This window comes from Ictalurus punctatus, chromosome 6, assembly GCF_001660625.3.
Source record: "Ictalurus punctatus breed USDA103 chromosome 6, Coco_2.0, whole genome shotgun sequence".
Classification (NCBI taxonomy): domain Eukaryota; kingdom Metazoa; phylum Chordata; class Actinopteri; order Siluriformes; family Ictaluridae; genus Ictalurus; species Ictalurus punctatus.
Window position 1 is genome coordinate 17,003,059 of NC_030421.2, and position 16,046 is coordinate 17,019,104.

Below are 16,046 nucleotides of genomic sequence, written 5' to 3' on the forward strand. Positions count from 1 at the left end.
TATTCATTTTGAGAACCCGGAAGACCCTCTGAGAACAGCGGTTGTGTCCATCTTAGATTCAGTAGGGATTAATCAGAACATAATCTGGCCTAATCATAATGGTGGTCACACTCTTGACCTCATACTAACATACGGATTAAATATAGAAAATATTGTCATTTTTCCGCAGTCTGAAGTTGTCTCAGACCATTATCTTATCTCGTTCATAATATGTCTTGATCATAATACTTCCACCTCGCCACCGCATAAGACGTACTTTCACATCAGCTACTGCACCGAGCTTCATAAATAACCTCGCAGAGACATCAATTAGATTTGGATCACTGTCTGATCTGATAGAACTCGATCAGGCGACTGAATGCTTAGAGTAAACACTCCGCTACACGCTAGATAGAGTGGCTCCACTCAAAAGAAAATTAATTAGAGACAAAAAAATAGCACCCTGGTCTAACGATAAAACACATACCTTAAAACAGACCACTCGACAATTAGAACGTAAATGGCGTCAAACCAAATTGGTAGTGTAGCAGTGTGGCTCGTTTTGCAACAACTACGCCATCCTGGGAAAACGGGGACAACCCAAATAAAGACACGCAAATACTTTCCACTTAGAACAGGCAAGAGGCATGGGTTTCCGTACAAAAATACATTTTATTTTGAAGTTAAAAAGACTGGCCAAGAATTATTTAAGAAAAAAAGCAGCCAATGCAGTCAGCCATTGGTCAAATAAAACAGTCACAAAAGGAAATGAACAATAATCGTAGGAGGACTGAGACTTCCTGTATGAAGGGCAGGCTAGTATGACAGCACTAGCTATACAAATTGGAAAAGCACCCCACTAATCAGAATCATACCCACAAAAATTCACTGCAAATAAACACAGCAATAATAATGACCCTTAATTAAGTAAAGCCTAAGGTGCAGCAAAGAACTCCCCCCAGCCTCAGGAAGCACTCAGCTCCTACAAGGAGAAAACAAAAACACAAAGTCAATTACAATATGCTCCAAGCAGACAGACAAAAGAATAAAATGAAACAAAGACAAACTTACCGTCACAAAAACACAGACATAACCCCGAGCTCAAACTGATTACAGGTAACAAGTTTACCAAGACTGACCAAAACCACTACTACCACATAGCAGTATCAGCATAATTGATGAAGACTGTTACAACAGTTGAGTTCAATAAAACTGATCTTAGTGACAGTAACAAACATAAATAAAAGCAAAACAAACTGAAACAACAAAACCAACCAGAATCACGTAGAATCACGCAGAATCAAGCAGCCCAAAGCAGAATCAAGCAACGTGGCTCCGTGAGTAAGGGGGAGGAGGTATACCGAAACGACCCCATCTCACTCAGCCCACCTTAACGCATGCAAAATTGAGGACCCAAAGAACAAACAGGTGTTACAACCTCACTTTGGAAAGCATGCAAAATCATTTAGCTCGAGTAATAGAACTAAATGATTTACCTACTGTGATCCGATGACATAGTACTCACGATGGCACATACGAAAATCATGATAGCTTCTTTAATACTTGTAACGACAACAGCTGGCGCTCTGACCGGAGCTACATTAAATTACCATGCTACACAGATGGGAGCCTTGACAGCACACCGCACTGAGAGTAAGCAGCACACCACACCTGTACACAGTCTCGGTAGCCCAACTTCACTCTAAACAAGTAAATTGCATGGTAAGTAGACAATGCTAGCATCAAACAGCTAAGCGACAGAGCTAAAAACACATACCTCTGTAGTCCAAAGCAACGAAAAGAAGGGGCGGGTTTTTGACCATGACGCATTCTGGAAGGCCTAAACACCACTTATGTACTGTGGTAGGGAGAGAGCTCATTGGCCACGTAGTTAATAAGGGTGACGTTTTAACCACGACACACACCCCACTACAGTAGTATTTCAAACAGCACGGAAGGAGAGCCTACTGACCTATAGAAAATCTCTTAGCGATGCTAGAAAAGTCTATCTCTCCACCTTAATAGGAGACAACAAAAACAATTCAAGATTTCTATTCAACACAGTAGCAAAATTAACTAGGAATAAAACCACTACAGAAAGAAACACTCAATCATTACATAGCAGCGAAAATTTCATGAAATTTTTCATTGGTAAGATTGAAAATATTAGATGTGAAATTCAGGCTATTAAATTAAAACCAGACAGTATTATAACTAACCCTATAGACGATGATATAGCAATATCAGATCAATGTTTACAATGTTTTACTCCCCTTAGAGAGACCGAACTAGCTACCTTAATCCCTTCAGCAAATTCATCAACTTGCATACTATATCCTGTACCTACATGTTTTTTTAAACAGATTTGTCCTGGAGTAATTGAACCACTTTTAAATATAATCAATTCTTCCCTTAGCACTGGCTATGTACCTAAATCACTTAAATTAGCAGTTATTAAACCCCTGATTAAAAAACCTGACCTTGACCCCTCTCAACTGTCCAGCTATAGACCTATATCAAATCTCCCCTTCATCTCCAAGATCTTAGAAAAAGTTGTAGCACAGCATTTATGCTCATACTTGCATAGGAACAACATTCTTGAAATGTATCAGTCAGGATTTAGACCTCATCATAGCACAGAGACAGCGTTAGTTAAAGTAGTAAATGACCTACTACTGGCCTCTGATCAGGGTTGTGTCTCGCTGCTTGTTTTACTTGACCTTAGTGCAACCTTTGATACTATAGATCATACTATTCTCTTTGATAGATTAGAAAATGTTGTTGGCATTAAGGGAACAGTCCTCTCCCGGCTCAGGTCTTATTTAACCGATTGTTATCAGTTTGTAGATGTAAATGGAGACTTCTCCATGCATACCGAGATTAAATTTGGTGTTCCACAAGGTTCCGTTTTAGGCCCACTGCTTTTTACTTTATATATGCTACCTCTAGGTCAAATTATTCGTAAACATGAAATTAGCTTCCACTGTTATGCTGATGATACACAGTTGTATGTTTCAGCGAAGCCAGAGGACTTAGTAAAGTTGAGGATTGTGTAAAGGACATTAGATGCTGGATGCTAACTAACCTCCTTTTACTTAATTCTGATGACAGAAGTACTTGTATTAGGACCACGTGTAGCTAGAAGTAAGCTTTCTGATCACATAGTTACTCTGGATGGTCTTTTTGTTTCATCATGTGCAGCAGTAAAAGACCCTGGTCTGATTATTGACTCCAGGCTATCATTTGATGCTCATGTAGATGATATTACTAGGATAGCCTTCTTTCATCTCAGAAATATTTCTAAGATAAGGAATATATTGTCACTACATGATGCAGAAATATTAGTTCATGCATTCGTCACCTCTAGACTAGATTACTGTAATGCCTTACTGTCTGGATGTTCCAGTAGGAGCATAAACAAGCTCCAGTTAGTCCAGAATGCAGCTGCTAGAGTCCTAACTAGAACCAGAAGATACGACCACATCACCCCGATCTTATCAACCCTGCATTGGCTCCCAGTGAAATCTCACATTGATTATAAAATACTATTATTAACCTATAAAGCACTAAACGGTCTCGTGCCACAGTATATAAGTGACTTTTTGGTTTTCTATGATCCACCAAGCCTAATTAGATCAAAAGATGCAGGCTATTTGACGGTACCTCAAATAGCAAAGGCTACAGCAGGGGGAAGAGCTTTCTCTTATAGAGCCCCACATTTATGGAACAGCCTTCCAATTAGTGTTCGGAAGTCAGACACAGTCTCAGTGTTTAAGTCTGGGCTTAAAATGTATTTGTTTACTCAAGCCTGCCCTGACTAGCCTTTCCGTTGCACTAAGCACAGTCCTAATAATCTTTTCTCTCCTTCTCTCCTTCTGTCGAGCCACACACAATATTATGGAGATACTAGAGATCCTGATCCTATCTGCTCTCCAGACCTGCCTGTTCCGTTTCGGATTTCCTACCTCTGGATGGAGCTCTCATCTACTCCAATTCCAGATTGCTGAGACTATGGCTGCTTCTAAGGCCAAACAGACTTCATATAAATCCATAATTAACTTTTTCACACTATTTGTTGTTACCCAGATGAGGATGGGTTCCCTTCTGAGTCTGGTTCCTCTCAAGGTTTCTTCCTCTTAACACCTTAGGGAGATATTTCTGTGTTGATATTTCTGTAAAGCTGCTTTGAGACAATGTCTATTGTAAAAAGTGCTATACAAATAAAATTGAATTGAATTGAATTAAATGAACAGTTACCTTTATTGATCTAAAAGTGGCCTGTAGGTCCTTTGATGTTGCTCTTTTGTGACCTGCTGGATGAGTCGTTACTGTGCTCTTGGAGGAATTTTGGAAGGCTGGACACTTCTGGGAAGGTTTACTACTATGAGGAGTTTTTCCATTTGGAGATAATGGCTCTTGCGGTCCTTGGGAGTCCCAGACCCTTTTAGATAGCTTTGTAACCATTCCCAGACTGATGTATTTCAATGACCTTCTTCATTATTTCTGGAATTTCTTTCAACTTTGGCATAGTGTGTTACTGAGTAAGACCTTTTAACCAACTTCATGCTGTTGGAAAAGTTCTATTTAAGTGTTGATTTGATTTAACAGGGTTTGCAGTAATCAGGCCTGGTTGCATCTATTCCAGCTGAACTCCATTATGAATGCAGTTTCATAGATTTGGGGAATTAGTAACTATGGGGGCAAATACATTTTCACACAGGCCCAGTTGATATTGGATAACTTTTTTGCTTCAATAAACAACATTACCATTCATCAACTGTATTTTGTGTTTAAAATACAGGTTGTCTTTGTTTTATCTTAATTTTTGTTTTAATTTCTGAAACAATTTAATATGAGATATACACAAAAACAGACAAAAATCATGATGGGGCAATACTTTTTCACAGCACTGTACCAACAAATAGCCTGCACCTTTAGACTGAAGTAGGCATGGCAGATAATAATCAACCTTAACTTCTCTCAGGTACTGTGGATCGAGACCATTCAGTGTTTTATAGATCAATAGTAGTATTTTTTTAATCAGTGTGAAATTTGACTGGTAGCCAATTCAGAATGGATAAGATAGGGGTGATGTGGTCATATCTTCTGGTTCTAGTAAGGACTCTGGCTGCATCTTTCTGGACTAACTGGAGTTTGTTTATACACCTACTGGAACATCCAAGCAGTAAGGCATTACAATAATCCAACCTAGAGGTAACAAAATCATTAGTTTTTCTGCATCATGTAATGACATTACATTTCTTATCTTAGCAATATTTCTGAGATTAAATAAGGCATGAGTATCTGATCTTAGTTAACATACAACAATACAACAATTAAAATGAAACCATATACAGTAACCCATTTTCTATGCCCTGCAGCACTAATGTAACATTTTACATAGGTCAGATATCACCACACATAAACTTTGTCATATGGGCTTATCAATATTAATAACTGTTAACATTTCAACAGAGAGATTTTATGGGATTTTAAAAGCTACTGCATCAGAGAAAAATAAAATCTCTAACACAGATGGAACCAGGTACCAGGCTTAAATCCTTTGGCATTTCTCTGCCTGATTTTGGGATTAATAAAGTGAATTTAGTACAAGATGAAACCCTTAGTGTTTAGCATACATGTACACCTTTCAATAGAAATATAATTCACTGAATAACTGTTAGGATTTGTGATCTTCGGGTTAGGAAAAGAGAAAGAGAAAATACACAAAAAGACGGCGCCCTCGCCCCGCCACACACTTCCCACTCCAAGGCCTAGGGATAGTCTGCCAAATGACACAGACATACATAATTCAAATGGCAAGATCTCTCTTTTATTCAAAGAAAGGCAGAGTATATATATCATGCTCGACACACAACCGAGACAATGGGTTAACTATTTATTGAAGTCTATATTCGGGTTGCAGCCATATTCAGAATACGATCTTTATATGTGTACAGGCATCAGAATATTCCTGTATACATGGTTGTTGTAAGTATGCCTAAGTTGCCATTCCTAAATACCTAGCCTACAGCTAAGCATCTGTTAGCACCCAAAATTCCTTGCGGACTGAGCATGCGCATATATCTCCTTTCAGTGGATTTTTTGAATAAGGTGTTTACATGCAACAAATTTCCAATTAAACCAGGCACATTCCAGAGGTGAGAATAATAATTTGGGGAATCAGAATATTGTCTTAATTGGGCAATCGGATAGAAAGTGTTTACATAAATCAATATTGAATAAGATATTGCCAAATTCTGATTAATATTGGAAAATGGATGTGGGTTGTAAATTTCGTATAAATGTAGTGAGTGATTCAAGTTTTAGATGCATTTGTCACAAATGCCTTTGCCACAGAAGCTTTCTCTTGGAAATTGATGCCATCTGAAGGTTTAACTTGAAATATGTCAGCATTGGACTGCTACCAGTAGTGATACTGATACAGAGAACTGATTTAACTAAATTGTTTAAAGAAGGCCAATTGTGAATATAATGCAGTTATTTAGCACATTAGCTGTATATAATAATCACAAATTTACATCAATTACTGACTCATATATCAATAACTAAAACACACATACGGTAAATTCTGTACATAGGTGTGAATTTAAGGACCTCCTACCTTTGTGGGAGTAATTGTAAAATACTGAACATGTGGTTGAAATTGGTAACAACATTATGAAAAAGTACCATCCATTTTTTTTTTTTTTAACAAAACCAGTGGTTCCAAAAATGGCAAGCCATAGGATTGTGGTCCATTTATGTGCCAGTGCTGCCCTCTGCTGAAATGTGAAGTAAGATCACATAACCACAAACAAATCACAAGGCTAAACAAATGTATTCAAAACCTGTAATTTAACTGTTGGCTAATTCCAGACTGTATTCTGTGCGTGGTTATAACCCACATGTTCTATGCTTGCAAAAAATATTGAAAATTACCCACAACAGCTGTTAGCCTATAGTACTGGTATTGTGTCCTAACTGTTATTGAACAATCTGGTCTCTCCATTTATGCCATTTTATTTAAGATAGAGGAAGACAATGATTTATGTGGATGCTAAAATGTGGGACAAGAAGTGTTCAAAAGTTGTTGAAAGAGCCATCTCAAAGGCCAGGTTTTTGTAGACTTAGAGGAAGCAGGAAAAGTATGTGCTTGAGGTCATTATGACACTAGTTTCCAAGGTCCACAAGAAGACTTTGATTTACACTGTGTAAAGAGTTCCACATGTCCCACTCATTCAGTTATATTCAGTAAGCACTTTATCCTGCATCCTGAGCATATCCCAGGAACACTGCATGTGAGGAGGGAATAGAGCCTGGATGTCTATCACAGGGCACCGTATAATCATCCACCCACCGTATAGTATAATCAGCTAGGAGCAAATAATTCATTTTGTTCAGTCACCCATTTATCTTGGTCGGGGTTGCAGTTATACCGGAGCCAATCCCGGGAACCGTGGCTGCATGGGAGAATTCATCCTGGATGGGATACCGTTCCATCATAGAGCACCAGGTACACACACATTCATACACTCATTCACACTGAGAGGAAGCTTACTGCAGTAATTTCACATGTATTTAGCTCACACTCATCAACCTCCACATGTAAAGTATTGGAGTTCATCAGTTCCTAACAATACACTAATTTGGGCAAAATGCACAATCTCTATAGGTTAGTGAAAGAAAGTGCTTGGAAATGGGTATACTGAGATGTCCAAAAGCAGTATAACCTGGTGTCTCATGTCCACTATCTTGTAGAGTTCCATCTCCTTGAGTTAGATCAGGCCAGTTTGATGGCCCCCAGGTAGGTGCAGTCTCCATCCAGAGAGATGGTTGCAGTGGGGCGAGGTATGAGCAGCTCCACTCTGTCTCCAACATCTAGCTTCACTATCCCTGAAGCCCACAAACCAAACAGCACAAACAACCAAGTAGAATAAATTGAAAAAGGACCATTTTAAAATACGATATAGCTTAGGACACTAAAAGCATTCTTGCCATTGTTGCACTGTGACCTAACCTGAATTTAATTGTGGGATGGTTAATATTATTTTCCAAACTACTTTCCTAACTACTTTCATGCAAACTGTACATGAAAACTAAGTGCCAACATTTCAATTTGTTGCTAAATGCCATCACCTACCTCCTGTGTAGCAGGTGTTATAAGGAACCTTCACGTTCATGCTCTGGATGCATCGGAACAGAACAACATGTTGACTCTCGTCCCCAACCACATACTTTTTCATGCGGATTACGATATGACCCATTGCAAAAGTGGGGTCTTTGTAATAAACCTGGAAAAAGGAGAGAATGTTGTTTTGGGATGATTTTGGTTTTATAAACCGCTTATGCCTGAGCACTTGAAAGCACAATTCATAACACAAAATGATGAGCAATACTAATGAACAAATAATGATAATAAATAAATAAATAAATAAATAAATAAATAAATAAAAGTAGCATTGTTATCTGTGAATGTTCATGAATTTCATCAGTCAGCAAATGGATGGTTCAGGGTTGTATCTAATAAGCAAATTACATATCCACAGCAAAAAGCAAACAATTCTCTCATTGCACATGACATGCTTGTCTCACTGCCTATGCAAAAGGCTCTTTCAGCACATTTTTGTCTTTAGTTCTAAATGCTGTTAAAACTGTTACCTGGGCAACATGGGTAATGATGGATTGATCATAGAGCTCTACCTGACTGTAAATGAAGTAGTAGCCCTCCTCTTTGACCACTATGACATCCTGTTCCTCCTCAAGAGCTGAGCCTTGTTTTAGGCTTGCCTGCCACGGAATGCCAGTGTGTTTCTCCTGTGTAAACTCTAAATAAAGCAAACACGATCATGTTGAAATATCTGACAAAATATTTCAAAATAAAAAGCAACACGTTTAAATGTTATAACCTATTTATTAATAGTCAGGATAACTTGCTTCATTCTTTCAAAAAATAACAAAAAGGCAAGTTTTCACATGTCAGCTGTTTTGAACATAGAAGAACGAGCATGTTAATGACTCTGTGATACCTTTCTGAAAGATTTCCCTCTTGCTGTCTGCCATCAGCTGCAAGAATGGCTGAACCACTGAACAAGGACAGAGGATGATGTTAATGGTTTTCAACTGATGAATTTTCAATTCAATTCAAAATGATATGTATGCTGTGTATACAGATGATTAAAAAAGAAAAACAATGCAAAAGTATAACATTGGTAAGGCACTTATTGAACAGTAAGGCACTTAAGGCACCATGGAACTCCGTGAAGGCAATCAACAAGTGGAGAAAATGTAGCACCACAGTGAAATTACCAAGAACAGTACGTCCCTCCAAAATTTACAAAAGGACAAGACAAACACGTAATATGGAGACTGCCAAGAGACCAACAGCAACATTAAAAGAGCTGCAGGAATATCTGAGAAGTACTGATTGCTTTCTACATGTGATGATATTTTCTCATTCTTCACATGTCTGGGCTATAGGGTAGGATGGCTAGATGGAAGCCCTTTCTCACAAAAAACATCCAAGCTCAACTATATCACCCCAAACTATGTAGCAAAATGTGTTATGGTCTGATGAGACCCATTCCAAAAGGTATAAAAATTCCTTTGACTTATAATTCCTTTGACTTTTCACTATAAAAAGTGTTTGGTGCAAAAAAAAAAAACAAGTACATCATCAAAAGAACACCATCCCCACGGTTCAGCAGGGTGGTGGCAGCATCAGGCTTTAGGGCTGCTTTTCTACAACCAGAAATGGGGCCTTTATGAAGGTAGAAGGAATGAATAGCTCCATATACCAGTCCATTTTGACACAAAACTAAAGGCTTCTGCTAAAACACTTGAAGAGGAATGGAATATCTTGGAACTTAGAGGTGACATAATAATGACCCAAAACACACCTCCAAATCAACAAAGGAATGGCTTCACCAAAACAAGATCAAGGTATTGGGATGGCCCAGCCAGAGCACAGATCTAAATTCAATTGAAAATCTGTGTGGTGACCTGAAGAGGGCTGTGCACAGGAGATGCCCAGACAGTTTGACAGAGTTAGAATGCTTTTTTGCAGCAAAGAATGGCAAAATCTTGCTAAGATGTGAGAAACTGATTGACTCTTACCTCAAAAGATTGAATGCCGTGATAAAATCTAAAGTTGCTTCAACTAAGTATTAGTTTAGGGACGTATACACTTTTGCAACCAGGTTATTCTACTTCTAGTTATAGGTCGCAATTTCACAATAAAAGTAGAAAAGGTTCTGACATGATTTATCCTGGTTTCATTGTTTTTTTTTTTTTTTTTTTTTTTTTTTTTTACATAACAAAAACCCGCCATTTTAACAGGGTGTGTAAACTTTTTTTTTAATATCCACTGCACTTTCACCTCTTTCCTAATCCTGTTTTGACTTCACGTGTTACTGCTTACAACAAAATGCTTGAAATCCATCTCGTCTGTATTACATGCATACTACATGCCTTATACAGATCACTAGGCTTTTTTTTTTTTTTTTTTAGATAAATTCCAGTCAAACATACTGCTTATTGATGCTGTACTGCACTTTTGCTTACAGCACAAGTTGCTTGTGCACTTGTAATCTCTCACCATCTCTGTATGTATATTTATTCCTTTCTTCTTACAAGCCAAATGTGTCAAAACCACACAACCACATTTACCTGTTCTCAGTAAATAAAACAGTCAGTGCTTCCTGTATGTGCAAACTACTTATGCATTATCCTGCAGAGAGCAGACTGTAAAAGGGTCAATTTAACTGATAATTCCACATGTGACAAGTTTGCAGAAGGTCATGTGAGAAGTTTGCAGAAAGTCACAGTTAAATCACCAGCAAAACTTGCCTGATTGTTCAGACTCACTTGCCAGACTTCTCTTCTTCAATTTGAACTTCTCTTGCTGCCTTCTAGAAGCATCCATCTGCATATTAGGGGGCGCCACACTGGTACTCACCTGCAAGCTCCGAGCACAGGACAGAGGAGAAGTGACTCATATATTATACACTCAAGAAAAAATGTTATCAGACTGCTGCACTGTAACTCATTTGAAAGGAAATGCTAACGCTGTTGATAAATTTAAAGCTTATCTGTTATTTTCAGATGGTGCCAGACCATTAATAAATCCTCTGTTTGTGTCATATGGCAGTAATTCTCAGAGGGGTTACTACAAGAACATGCTTTGCAGCTATAGATCCTGCAGGACTCTTATTAAAAAGGGTGCTGAGGCTGAGGGGTGTCACACAACACCATTATTTCCACAGCTGTCCCCATAATTATTGGAATACATTTTATTTAGATAGCACTCTAGGTTTACAATTTTAGAAAAGAAATAACGCTGCATGGTGCCACCTCTAGGTATGTCTCACCAGGGCTTTGTTCCTGTCGTCCTCATGTTGCTGCTGATGAGGCTGAGGTCCTCTCACACTTTCCCTTGGTGTGTCCCTGCATCCTTCTCTCCTGCGGCTCACTTCGTTCCTCAGCACTTCCACCTCTGCCTGCAGAGCCAGCACGTGGTATAGGGACAGAGCTGATAGCAAGGATGAGGTAATCGCCACCACAGTCACAACCCCAACAACCCAGGAAAGCCTCTGACTCTCCGCCTGAACTGGAGCAGTACGTACTGCGCTCATTATCCACAGGTTCAGTGGGATTTAGTTATACTGAACAGAAACAAATTTTAGAAAGGTCATCTCACAAAACTCAGACCTTTCTCTCTAGCCTTGGCAAGCATTATGATCACAAAACAGTCCTTTGATGTGTCTCTGGAAACCAGTGCATCTCTATTTGGCAAAAGACGACCAAATGCGTATCTGTACCCACATTTAACTTGTTCTGAAATGTTTCAGATTAAAGGTGCAATGAATGACGTCCAAGAAAGCAGAAAAATGGTGTAAACCTACCACAAGCTACTCAGTTTTCGGCCCATTAATAGTGACTTAGTCCTAGCGCTTGCCTCGTTACAAAGTGAAGGGAGATCTCTGCACAGCAAAAAGAGAAAGTGCGTTAGACATTGAGAAAAAAAGAGAGAGTGAGAGTGAGAGAGAGAGCGAGTGCTGACAGACAGTTAACCAAACCCTTATCAAACTTCCTGCCACACTCTTTACACCACCTTTCTTTGGATCTTATCCACCACACATTCCACGAGACAGAGAAATGAAAACTATATCACATAGATATTCCTCAGCAAATGTATTCTAACATAAGTGCACATGTAAAGTAATTTCCCTGAAATGGCCAGAGGTGTATACACACACACACACACACACACACACAATAAAAGGAGCAGACTTGGCATGGAATTAATCTGTAATAAGGAAGTGTAAAAAATTATACTGACAAAGCGAAATTAACGCTACACACCACTTGTGAAGCAAAAAGGAACTTGTTTATTAATGGAAACATCGTGATGGAGGAACTAGACACTACACTGAAAGAGTTCCCCAGGCATTATCAGAATCTTCCTTTTCATTTCCTTATTGTGCAAAAATATACAGTATGTAAGATATTTGTAAGAAGGAACTGCATCTAATTTAATTAGTCCCCTTTAAAAGTATTGGAACAGCAAGGGCAATTCAGTTTTTTCGCTATACGTTGAAGACATTTTGGTTTGAGATCAAAAGATGAATATGAGATGATAGATCAGAATTTCAGCTTTCATTTCCTGGTATTTATATCTAGATGTGTTAAACAGCTTAAAACATGGCAACTTTGGTGGGAGACCACCCAATTTTTAGGTGAGCAAAGGTATAGGAGCAGATAGTCTTAAAGTAAATTAAACAACACTTAATATTTGGTTGCATATCAACCCGGTGAACCACTGACATCATCAAACTGTTGCATTTTTCTTTTGTGATGCTTTTCCAGGCTTGTACCGCAACTTCTTTCAGTTCTTGTTTGTTTTGTAGGGTTTCTCCCTTCAGTCTCTTCTTTAGAAGGTGAAATGCTGCTAAACTGGGTTAAGGTCTGGTGATCGACTTGTCCAGGTTAAAACCTTCCACTTGATCCCCCTGATAAAGTCCTGTGCTGTGTTGGCAGTGTGTTTTGGGTCACTGTCTTGCTGCATGATGACGTTCCTCCCAATTAGATTGGATGCATTTCTCTGTAAATTGGCAGACAGAATGTTTCTGTAGACATCTGAATTCATTCTGCTGCGACCATCAGGAGTTACATCATCAATAAAGATTAGTGAGCCAGTTCCAGAAGTAGCCATGCAAGCCCAAACCATGACACTACCTCCTCCATGGTGATGAGTAGATCTTTTCTTTCTCCACACTTTGGCCTTTCCATCACTTTGGTAGAGGTTAATCTTGGTTCCAGAACTTTTGCGGCTAATCTCTGTATTTCTTTGTGAATTCCAATCTGGCTTTCTGATTCTTACTGTTCATTAGTGGCTTGCATCTTGTGGTATGGCCTCTATATTTCTGCACTTAGTCTTCTTTGAATAGCAGATTGTGGTACCTTCACCCCTGCCCTTGCCAGGAGTGGGAGGGTTACTGTAAAAATGTATTCTGTTACAGTTACAAATTACTTCGTAAAAAATTTAATCAGTAACGTAATCCAAGTATCACAATATGAAAGTAATGTAATCTGATTATTTTTAGATTACTTCAGTCACATATGGAAATAAAGTCAAGAGAAAAGAAATGATGTAAAATACATTTATTTAGAGCCTATTTTAGAGCTTGAAAACATGTTCAATGTTTGAAGTTGTTTTAATAAAATAAAATAAAACCAAGATCACTGTCCTTGATGCAAGGTGACATTACATCACAAAAGCATTTCAGAGAACAATTTGTGTTCATTTCTACCAATATTAAAGAGGACCTATTATGCCCCTTTTTACAAGATGTAATATAAGTCTCAGGTGTCCCCAGAATTTGTACGTGAAGTTTCAGCTCAAATATTCCACGGATCATTTATTAGACCATGCTGAAAATGCCCCTTTTTGGGTGGAAGCAAAAACACGCTGTTTTCATGTGTGTCTCTTTAAATGCAAATGAGCTGCTGTTCCCTGCCCCCTTTCCAGAAGAGAGCTGTGCCTTTACAGCTCGTGTTTCAGATACTACGGCAACAACAAATCAGGAGAACGGATATGACTGACACCGTAAATACCCGTGTTCAACCCTATATGTATGAATCAGGGATGTCACTACGCCAAAGCCCCTCCAGAATATTCATTACCCCCCCAAAGCAAATAAATATATCAGCCAATATATTTTCTTTTTGATTTCTTTTTGTTTATCAACGGTTCGACTTCATCGTATCTTAAACCTGTTCCAGGGCGGGCACTAGGACCTGCTGTACGCGCTACACACACAGTGGCTACACACCTATTTATCTGCATGCTTTTCAGTTGACAGACACACATCCAGCGGCTTACTGTGGGTACCTCCCGTCGGCGGACCTCCAGACAGTGAGCACGTTTACATGGACGTTAAAAGTTTGATTTCAATCGAGCTAACGCACTAACTAGCCTTTGTAAAATGTTATGTAAACGCTTTAGTCCGATTGATATCATATTAAATTCGAACTTCCAAAATCATACTTGTAGCTCGATTTCGTCCAGCATATTTACACTTTAATCAAGCAATTCTGTTGGTCAGGGAATGATCCAAACACGACAGTTTACTGTTTTTTGGCTACATTTTACAGCCATTTTTGCATTTTGTTGGTGTTAGATGGATGGGGACAAAGTGAACTTTAATTTCTTTATTTTTATATAATTTAAGTAAGTCATATTAGATCAGTCTCTAACACAAATTATGAGACAGGTATACCCTGACCAAAATATACATGACTACAATGGGTGTAAAATCTATAGAAATAAGGTTATTTTTGGTCAGGGTATACCTGTCTCATAATTTGTGCTAGACTGGCTCTTGCTGGTGATTTTTATTAACTTGTTTTGGGGGTTTTCTTCACAGCTCTCACAATGTTTCTGTCATCGACTGCTGTTGTCTTCCTTGGCTGACCTGTTCCATATCTGGTTGTTAGTACATCAGCAGTTTCTTTCTTTTTCAGGACATTCAAAACTGATGTATTGGCTATGCCAATACTTGTGAAAAGGCTCCGATAGATTTTTCCTATTTTCTCAGCTTCAAAATGGCTTGATTTTCTCCCATAGATAGCGCTCTGATCTTCATCTTGGTTTATCCTTTTTAAACAACAAATGCAGTCTTCACAGGCGAAACCTTGGGTTCAAGCCAAGAGTAGATATCCAGAGCTATTCATTTTTAAAAGAATCAATTTAAGAGGGCACACCTGGGCAGCAAGAAACACCTGTCAGTCGGAAAATTCAGATCTTTCATCCATTATTCATCTTTTGAGCTCAAACTCAAATGTCTTTGATGTAAAGCGGAAAAAGTAGAACTGGCCTTGTTCTTCCGAGACTTTCAGAGGGGACTGTATATGAACAGCATGCGTGTATGACAAACTCCTTTAAAGAATGGTTCATGAAGCAATGATTAAGTCAGCTCCTACAATGTTTTTGATGCTTGACTGGATCTTTTATTTGGTACAAACACTGAAGGATATGACAAACAGTTTCCCCCCCACCCCTCAACAACACACACACACACACACACACACTCACACATGGCACATCACTGTCATGGCACTTTGCACTTTTAAATGTCAGAAAAAAAATAGGTATTACCAAAATCAATGTAGAACTCTTTAGATTTGATTAGGGATCTACGGTATATGAATCAATCTGATTATCAGCACTCTCCTGATATGTGTAAAATACCATAATTGAAGAAACAAAAACTGCCTAAAGTCACATTTAGGGCTACTAGAAACAAACTCCAGCATCACTGCTTGAAGACTAGATTTCTGTTGCATTTATGGCTATATAACACAGCCTTATAATAATACCTAAATGATTAGAGATCCAGCATTAAAACACATCATTCAGTGTCTTCTTATTAATTTTTTTTTACCAACGAGCCTCTCTTACTCTTCGCACAAGCAGTGGCCTTATTCGATACATAGCTTCAAATCTGTCAGCTACAAAACAGCCATGCACACTGGATTATTGCTGATCAGGCATTATTTTGGTTGCA

General features: G+C 38.6%; 1 protein-coding gene across 3 annotated transcripts; it reads right to left on the bottom strand.

Moving 5' to 3' along the window:
• Positions 1 to 232: 232 nt before the first annotated feature.
• On the bottom strand, positions 233 to 12,540 carry tnfsf13b (TNF superfamily member 13b). Of its 3 annotated transcripts, XM_017469145.3 has the most exons (7): positions 11,883 to 12,539; positions 11,349 to 11,642; positions 10,828 to 10,936; positions 9,009 to 9,065; positions 8,683 to 8,807; positions 8,123 to 8,273; positions 233 to 7,875 (listed from the first exon to the last, which is right to left on the bottom strand). In XM_017469145.3, exons 2-7 carry the CDS (start codon positions 11,610 to 11,612, stop codon positions 7,763 to 7,765), a joined length of 819 nt encoding a protein of 272 aa, XP_017324634.1. In that variant the 5' UTR covers positions 11,613 to 11,642; positions 11,883 to 12,539; the 3' UTR covers positions 233 to 7,762. The 3 variants fall into 3 exon arrangements, with proteins under 3 accessions (XP_017324634.1, XP_017324635.1, XP_047012112.1); XM_017469146.3 differs by having other exon boundaries at positions 10,846 to 10,936; positions 11,349 to 12,540; XM_047156156.2 differs by having other exon boundaries at positions 11,349 to 12,539.
• Positions 12,541 to 16,046: the final 3,506 nt, after the last annotated feature.